Source organism: Castanea sativa, chromosome 3 (assembly GCF_040712315.1).
Source record: "Castanea sativa cultivar Marrone di Chiusa Pesio chromosome 3, ASM4071231v1".
Taxonomy (NCBI): domain Eukaryota; kingdom Viridiplantae; phylum Streptophyta; class Magnoliopsida; order Fagales; family Fagaceae; genus Castanea; species Castanea sativa.
The window spans coordinates 47,726,144-47,735,915 of NC_134015.1; the positions used below are offsets into that span (position 1 = coordinate 47,726,144).

Here is a 9,772-nt window from a genome sequence, read left to right on the forward strand (position 1 = left end):
GACAAGTATCAGCATAAACCATCAACTGTCTACATGTAGTCCACGTGTAGGGTAAGGATGAAGGGAGATATGTAATATAAATGAGGATAGAGATCCCAGAGGAGAAAGAAGGAAAGGAGAAGAGAAAGCACTGTAACAATCTCAACAACTCCTGTAACCATTATCATCCAATACATACTAAAACAGAGCTCCTCGGATTGTGCCAAGGACAAACTTTCTTGCACAAACTGGGTACAATTCTTGTTGGCTCATCATCTGAAACCATATTAAATGTCATCCATGCACTAAATCCTAATTCTAGTTCTTTGACCCACTCTCTACAAATTTATTGTACTAGGTTCACTGGGCCCAGATCCCTTACATTTTTGGGCTTGGTCTGAAAATCGTGTCCCTACAACTACAATTTAAGGGGCTTCCCCTATTTGAATTCCTCATTTTTATAGTTTTAAAATGCCCTACATCCCTATATTCAAGTAGAGACAAAACTAAAGAATAATCTAATAAAAATACAATTCTAACTCCTACTAAAACATTGCCTAAAAAATAAAGTCACTCTCCTATTGATTTTCAAATTGTTTTTTCCACTTATAAATTAAATTTTCAAATAAAAATTATATATATATAATAAAAACACGTCTTTTTTTATTTTGTTTTTTCTACAAAATAGAACCACTAAAAAAATAAAAAAATAAATAAAAACTCATCGCATCAGCAAAATGCGTGTAATGTGGCTAGTAAGTGAATAAAATAATTTGAAAATTAATAAGAGTAGTCTAATTTTTTAAGCAATTGTTTAGCAGAAGTTAAAGTTGTATTTTTACTTAATTATCCTTTAATTTTGTCGCTACTTAAGCATAAGACTATAAGAGCATTTTTTAACTAAAAAAATAAAGAATTCAAATTTAAAAAAAAAACCTTTAAATAATAGTATAGATAAACAATACAATAAAATAATAAATAAATAAAATAAACACCACGACCACCTCCACCAACGGCCATAACCACCCCTCTACTCTGGCAACTACAACACAACGAACAAAAAAAAAACAAACAAAAACAAAAACAAAATCACAACCACAACCACAACCACAACCACAATCACAACCCACTGCCACAGTCACAACCACAACCACAACCACAACCCACTGCCACAACCACAACCACAACCACAACCACAACCATAAACCATGAAACCCATAGCCAAAATCCACAAACCCCACTACCAAAGCCAAAATCATCCACCACCACCACAACCAAAATCCACAAACCCACAGCCAAAATCATCCACCACTACTACCATAACCAAAATCAACCACCACCACGGCCATAGCTACCAAACCCATATGAAAACACAAAAAAAAACCCAATCGCAACAAAGAGAGAAGAGAGATGGGCGACAGCGGGGCTTGGGTCGGAGTAGACGAGGTGGGTTTGTGGCGACTGGGCGAGGCGAGATCGGCGATGGGCAGGGGTGGGTCGAGCTGTGCAAGTTGGGTTGGCGAATGTGGCGATGAGGAGTGGAGAAGAAAATGGAGGACTGAGAGAGAGGGCATGGGATGAAAAATGAGAGGAAAAATAAAAGGAAAAATAAAAAAGAAAGGAAAAGAATAAAGTATTCCTACTAGTGTGAACACTACAATAATTTTTTTTTTTTTTTTTACGAGCTACCGTGCAATCTTTAACTGTACACTATAGTTGAGAACCCAAATCTTTGAGTTGCGCTAGGACTACACACAAGTCCACAACTCTGTTGGCGAGTTGTGGACTTGTGTGTAGTCCTAGCATAATTCCAAATCTTTTGACTATGGCCCCACCATTGCAACCCCAGTTTTGTGATTGGTGGTCCTAGCAATATAGATTTTTAACACAATGCTCTAACTATTCAGTCGGCATGTAAAAGAGTACCATCTAGAGTCTATCCATGCCCATTATAATATTGCCAATTGCCAAGGCACAGTGGTTGCCAAGCTGGACTTTCTAATATGCAGTTGAAAAGCCAATCGTCTCAGCATGAATATTATTAGTAATAGTTACAAAACTTTACAGATACGGGTTGGTCAAATGCATGATGCAAGATACTACTATATATCTAAGGGACTGAAGGGACCGTCGTCATTTTCTTCATATTCCTCTTCTTGAAACTCTAGCACCTGGAGGCTGTCATTTTCAAAAAGAAAAGGTGCAAGTTCGCTTTTCTGGTTGGACTTTCTATCATTCATCTCTATAACCGAGATAATCTTTTCCTTGATACAATCTTCAACAATTTCACCTCCAACTCCCTCAGACTGCAAACCAAGAAGAGAGAAGCATTCTCCTCGGAAGCTTGAATCCTTGGAGGACAAGATTAGGCCAGCAATGGTTTTTGCAAGATCAGGGGCACAACTGCGAATCTGAAAAATGAAAAGCACCAAGTTCAGACTCAACTCACCAACAGGAATACGTCAAGTTGATAGATCAGCACAAAATAAGATGCTTACTTAGTCGTGAACCGGTGTCCACGGACAAGTAAAATCCTTAATAACAAGAAAAAAAAAATCCTTCCTCACAACAGAAAGAATTATATATAGTTATATACATTCTGGTTCATGCAGTATGAGATGCAACTTGTTTGTTAACCCAACAAGAGGGGACAAATTTGTTAATTTTATCAGAGTTTTTCTCAAAGCAATGCATGTTCTTGATAACTCAATTTTCATGTTCTCTTGATTTTGTTTGACAGTAAATGCATCAAACCCTGCAACAATAGCAAGAATTTACAGGTTGATTATAGTGCTACATCATTATGCCATTGTTAATGTGCAAAAATCTACCGCTTATATAGACTTTGACTAAGGCAATTACATATAACAACACAAACACAATGTATAGTCTCCCTCGTAACCAAAATAATTTTAGATTTATAATCCATGTGATAGAAAATTAGGAGAAATCATTTTCATTTTGAGCATTATAAAAAGTACACAATTTACCTCTAAAAACTAATTTGGCAGAATCTCCTCCAATCCATTATTTAGCGGTTCAGATGACCGTCCACGTGTATTTTTGTCACATGACTCAATTAAATTATCTAAACAAATCATAATAACTATTTAAATAAGTTGTGATTAAAAATATGTGTGTATGCTCATTTGACTTGTCATGTAATGGGTTGGATGGAATTTTCTCCAAACTAGTTTGAAGGAAAATTCCCATCATATAAAAATATGAACTTCTGGAGCTCCCTTGAATGAAATGTTGACCTGCTGAAATTTGAAAATTCAAAGATTTATTGTTGTAAAAAGTAAATTGTTATAATGATAAACGCACAGAAAACCCTATACAAACACACACACACATATAATTGTGGAAGAGAAATAGAGAATAGTGACATGACATAAAAATATTAATACATAATAAACATCAACATTATTTTCTTACCCACTACAGTAGAAACTTCAAAGACGTCATCTACTTGATAGAGAGAGATTTACCTTGAGGGCGAGGGCACTTAAAAGAACTCCTGCATGCTTTTCCTTCAAATCATCCAATGCAAGTTTCACTGATTTTTTTATAAGATTTCGGTCAAGTTGAGTTTTCCTTGCTGATGGTATCATATCTTTGGCGACAAGTCAAGGAAGAGGCATGTACACGGTACTTATGTCCAAATTTCTTTATTTAGTTTCACATGTTGTTTTCTTTAAAGTCTACAGAAAAGGTATCCAATGAAAGAAAATTTTAAATCCGTAAAGGGACTGAGGCCCTGCTGACCCCCCTGTGCCAATATATTAACATATAGTGCAAAACACTCATACATACCTACAAAAAAGCATAGATATATGCATATATAAATGTAATGGGAACTACGATCAGAAAGCATAAAAGGGTTGACATTTAGCCATATCAGAAACTGAAGCTTATTTTACAAACTTGGATATTGATCATGGTAACAGTGGAGGACAATGTCAATATGAGCAGATGGTGGCAAGCCTTCCCATTCCAGCAATGCATAGCCATGTTGGTTCACGATACTACCCAAAGTCAATCCATAACTTCTCCAGTCAATGCAAGTTAATGCCTTCACAGATGATGGGGGAATTGAACAAGGCGTGAAATCTTTAAAACACAAAACCTGAATACAGAAAAAAATTCACAATCATCCAATCATTTATGAGGAGAACCCAGGTTCAAATCCCCCCACCTGCCACTTATTGAAACAATTGAATTATCAAAAAACTAAAAAGAACCAGCCAAATAAACTAACTAAAACAAGCATTACTGGTAGTAAAAGTAGTTTGCTTAGATATTAATCTATATTTCCTCTAATGAACTTCATTGGTCTTTAAATTCTTTCTTCAAATAGTCAATTTGAACACATCACATCATATCAAAATTCTTCTATGCTGAAATTCATTTGCACATGGCTTGGACTATATTAACCCATCAATCCAATATGATAAAATAGCATACCTAAAGACATGGTATAAGTATATTACCAAATTCAAAGTAGATTATAATTTTGACAGTAGATTATTGAGTAATAATTCAACAGCATCTTTTGTAAATTTCATATATATGAGAAAGTTGTCTTGGATTGACCCAGGGGCAGTATAGCCTAAGACACCTACCATTCTTCTATCCCAAAAGTCCTTTGCACATGGTTTGGACTTCGGACTAATATACTAATCAATCATTCCAGCATATGATGACATTAGCATACCTAAAGACATTGTATTGCCCAATTCAAAGTAGATTAGATGGTTAACACTGGATTAACTTCATAATAAATTCAACCGATGCTTTTGTAAATTTCATATATGAGAAAGCTGTCTTGGATTGATCCAATGACAGCATAGCCTAAAAAATGCATGAACTTTACTGCATACTTTGCCAAATTTAAATAAAAGGAAATGTGAAATCCACGACAATGAAGGAAGTAAATTGTTTCACAAGTTTCCAAGAAAGTTGTCCAATAATAGGAATAGGCTTTAATCCTTCCACTTTCCTATATCAAGGTGGAAGCAGAGATTGACAAAACTCTAACCAAATTACAACTTGATCAAATGATATTTTTAAAGCATATATTATGGGAATTGAACTTGAGTGACGTTATGACAACGTAAGAGCCTTACTGGTCAACAAAGCGATTCATATGTTGATGTTTGATTTGCTTGATATTCAATAACCGTTTGGCCTCTATATACAAACAAATCCTAAAATTCAACATCTTATTGCATAGACACATTTGTACAAATGAAAAGGAAAAAAAAAAAAAAAAGTTGATTGATAACATCCTTGCACCGCTGACATATTTAGGCTCTCTGGAAACAAAAAAATAATATTTCTGAATTAGTGCTCATAGATCTGACTCTATGCCTTTTGTACCTGATTGTATCATGGAGCTTACATTTTTTTTTGAATAAGTTCATGGAAGTTACATCTTCTGTCATTATATATTCGATCAGGAATTAATTATGAAGAAAAATCAAACCATGAGCTATAACAAGTGTGGTAAAAAAAACAACATTTTACCAATATATCTAGCACGCAACTTTTGCATTCAATGGCAAATGAATTTATAATCTTAAAGTTCTATAGCAAAAAAAGGTTACATAGCTGGGCTTTAATGATTCTTATGCAAAATACAAGCAAATACAAGTGATCCAATTTCCAATCAGGCTTCACATTTTAACAAGATATATTTGATAGTTATTCTTTGTTATAAAAGAGCTCGAATGATGTAAAATTGAAGAGAAGAAATATACCTCACTTTTAGCACCACATGGTCTGAAGCAACTACTGGTTGGCTCTGACATTTCACTTATCAAAATGACAGCTTCCATCACCAGTACAGTATTCCTAAGGCCTTCTTTGCAGCATGCTATTCCACTCCCAACCTTGAGATGCTCCCTAACCAGAGGTTCATAAATAGATAAATCATCAAGTAGAGGCTTACAAATTATTGAAATTAATATTCACATGATTAAGCATGCAATATTTTACAAAGAATAAAGCTAACCACGCAATAATGGAATTAATAACTCTTGCCTGATTCATCCTCTTTTCTCCTGAATCAATGCAAGTGGAGCCCAGAAGATAAATAGGAACATAAGCATGAATTTGGTGTATGAACTTACAAACTTGGAAAGCAAGAGCCACACTTTTTACTTGAGCTATTTCCATGCTTTAAAATATAATCTTCAAGGCCTGACTTCAAACGTTCAAGATTTGAGGCTGAAAAATGTAAGGGATCGGACTCATTTGCTAGAAAGACATTTTCATATCGCAATCCAGAAGCATCATCATGTTCAACTACCAATTCATACGCAACATTCTGGACAAAAAATAAAGGTTAGCAATTAGTTTGTGTCATTGTGATCATCACAACTAGACAAATTTGCATGATCCTTCTCTTATTGAATGTTAAAAGTACGAAATAAAAATTACACAAAATTAATCAAGCTCAAAGTTATAAGAGGAGATTTTCTAGCAGCATCAGCTATTTTTTAAAGGTTACCATTGTTTACCCAAAAAAAAAAACATGTAAGCCTTAAAAAAAAGTAAAAAATTTCTTCAGTTCTTTTCACGAAGTACAAGATAATTAATAACATGAAAATCTTTATTATGTAAAGCAAGAATAGTAAATAGGACTCACAGGAATCTTTAGAACGAGCATCTGCAAAACCAATAGGGAACAGATTAGAGTAAATAAAGAGAAAACTGAAGAAAAGGTTTTCAACAAGCACTTGATGAAGAAGTATGGAAAGTGAGTTAATTAATAAATGTAAACATTGAAGCAATCTATTATCAATCAAGCACTTGACAAAGAAGTATGGAAAGTGAGTTAAGAAATGTAAACAGTGAAGCAATCAATTATCAATCTATTAGAACAAAAGACACCATATTCCAATCAACTAAGAATTTAAGGATCCTCGAATTGGTTTAAAAGTGCATTCAACACTTAACTTGATTCACCGCTACTAGCCATGTAAAAACAAAAGAACTATGTCCCAGCAAGAATAATACTAAGTCACTGTGATCTTAAATTCTTCCATTAACTTAACCGCTGGCCTTGTCAAATATATTAGAGAGAGAGAGATGTTCAACATAAACAATACTACATCACTGTAATCTCAAGTCCTTTCTTTAATCATTTTCAAGACCATGTATGTGTCTTCTTCTTTTTTTGTTGCAAGACAACAAAAATTATTCAAAAGTTGACAAGCAATCTGATCAGGTATTTGCAGATAGTCAAAAGCAAGTTACAAATTACAAGCCTACATTGTTTGACAGAAAAGAAACAACTGAATCTGCAGAATGGGGATAACAGACCTTTTGAAAGAAACAATTGATCTCTGCCAGTAAAACATCAAGACTTTCAGAGATGAAAAGGCATACTTCGGTCCCACTGAAAAAAAAAAAAAATCATCAAATAATTATGACAAGGTAATCTATAAATCAACAACTTAAAAGTTCAATTAACTTGCATGCCTGAATTTCACACCATTCTTAAGGTTTGAAGGTAGCCTAGTCAGCCTCCTGGCAGACGCACTTTCTTTTAGATTTAATTGATAATTAAATACCTCATTGTCAAATATGCCTGCAATCTCCACAAATAACACCAGCAACGCTAAAATAGATGAATTCAAATAAGAATTTTCAAGGTTGTGTTTGGAAACTTGAATTTGGAATTGGATTTTAAATCAATAGATTTGAAATGCCTTGGATTTTAATCAATCAAATCCAAATTCACATGCTCAAATCCCGCTATCCAAACACACCACAAGAATCAGGCCTTCTCGGTTCCAAGAATTACAATAATTCATCCACATGGTCAATGAAAATTAATAGATAACCCTAAACCAAACATGTGTGAAACACAATCACGAAGTAATTCATAAACAACCTTGCTCATGGAGTCATGGTACATAAAAGTAGTTGTCTTCAGAAAAGTTCTTATATCACGTCAAAGCACAATTACCCTTAGAAAACGAAACTTACTAGTTGTTTTGACTGAAAGCACTCCATCTGCATCACAATGCCAGAAACCAATCAAACCACCCATCAAACAATTGCATATAAACAAAAGCATTTTTCCCCACAAATTCAAATAACTATACAGTTTTTCCAACTCCAAAACGACTACAGCCAATGTTAGCATTAATTGAACCTCAGTTCTCTCTACTTACCCCACTTTTCCGCAATAGCGGCTTCCCTTGGAAACTTCAAGTCCTGAAACTCCTCCAAGCAGCTTCCAATCCCGGTATCTGAAACTGCTCATTAAGGAAAAAAAAAACCCTCTTGTCACACACCTCTGAACCTTCTCAACTGTAATCTCTTAAGAATCAATTTAGAAATTCACTTAGGCAAAAAAGCAAACGTTTATAGACAATTTTCGAATAAAAACGACGTAGTTTAGCCTCTGTTACCTTCTCTACGACATTATTAAACTATGAGCGATTTTCAAATTTATCACAATACTCAAAGTAAAATCAAATTAATAGAGAGAGAGAGAGAGAGAGAGAGAGAGAGAGAGTTACTTGAAATACGAAGAAGGAGAGGATCGGGATTTGGAGAGCGTTTGAGAACAACAGAGAGTCTGCATAAATCTCCGGACAATCGGCATCTTTGAATCGCAGAAGAAATTAACTGTTAAGCAATAAGGATCAGAAATGGCTTGCGATCGATGAAGAATTTGAGCTTTCTATTTAGGGATTGGAGAATTTGACTTACATGCAGACAGATTGGGTGAACTGAGGCAAACTCCATTGGAGAGAAACTCTGTTAAGGAATTTTCCCGCGCGATTGCGAGCAAAATTTGGGAGCCGATGGGTGATTTTGAAAAGGCGAGAGACAAGGCTGGGCTGACTCAAACTTAATAAAATGGGCCTGCGGCCTCACGGCCCGAACTTGCAAGGACGTTTATAGGTCCAATACACAATGGGGGTAAATTGAACTTATTTCCCCAAGTTTTTCCATTATTATTTATTACACTCACGATAGAATAACATAATAAAAGACTCAACCACCGCGCAACTTTAGCGGAATGGTCACTCTACAAGTATAAGTGTTTATGAGGTGTGGGAGTAGAAGCCGAGGTTTAAGTTTCCAGGAGAGAGTTTCACACACATATACACTTAAATTGTAAAATTTCTATCTTGTATAAAAAATTAAAAATAAAATAAAAGACTTGTATTTCTTAAAATGCAAACTATTTAAATTGACCTATGCCCGAATAATTGAGAGAAAAAAACTCAAAAAAATCTTGAATTTCATATTATACCCTCCACTTAAACAATCATCCACACCCCTCCATTAGGAAATTCGAAAATTTTCAAAGTTTTTTTTTTTCTAAATAGGATATTTAGTGCATTTTTTTTTAATCATCTAAGCGAAGTTGGTATAAATAGTTTGCATTTTAGAGAAGAGGTGTGTCGTATTACAAAGTAGAAGAAAGGAGGTGAGTGTAATAACAAAAAACTTCAAAAGGGGGGGTGGGTGGCTAGTGCAATTTTCCCAATCACAAAGAAAATGTTTACCTTCAAAAATTTTATAAGGAATTTTGCTCTAGCCCACTATGTGACAGTTTTTTTTTTTTTGAAAACACTATGCGACAGTTGAAATAATCATCCACGTGTATTTTTAGTCTTATGACATTTTTAATAAATTGTGTGACTTGATTAAATAATATATATATAAATCGTTATGTAGTGAGTTGAAGAAAATTCCTCCAAACTTTGTCCAATCAGCAATGTCATTTCTAAATAAACAATAATTAATTCCCAGCCAGTTTGAG

The 9,772-nt window shown here is 34.5% G+C and overlaps 1 protein-coding gene across 1 annotated transcript; it reads right to left on the reverse strand.

Annotated features, from left to right (window-relative positions):
* Positions 1 to 1,979: 1,979 nt before the first annotated feature.
* LOC142629625 (type 2 DNA topoisomerase 6 subunit B-like) lies at positions 1,980 to 8,815 on the reverse strand. Its single transcript, XM_075803639.1, has 12 exons — positions 8,710 to 8,815; positions 8,517 to 8,625; positions 8,166 to 8,249; positions 7,978 to 8,004; positions 7,468 to 7,576; positions 7,309 to 7,384; positions 6,632 to 6,652; positions 6,114 to 6,310; positions 5,742 to 5,886; positions 3,907 to 4,108; positions 3,471 to 3,595; positions 1,980 to 2,390 (listed from the first exon to the last, which is right to left on the reverse strand). The coding sequence occupies exons 1-12, from the start codon at positions 8,743 to 8,745 to the stop codon at positions 2,082 to 2,084; spliced, it is 1,440 nt and encodes a 479-aa protein (XP_075659754.1). The 5' UTR covers positions 8,746 to 8,815; the 3' UTR covers positions 1,980 to 2,081.
* Between the last annotated feature and the right edge of the window lie 957 nt (positions 8,816 to 9,772).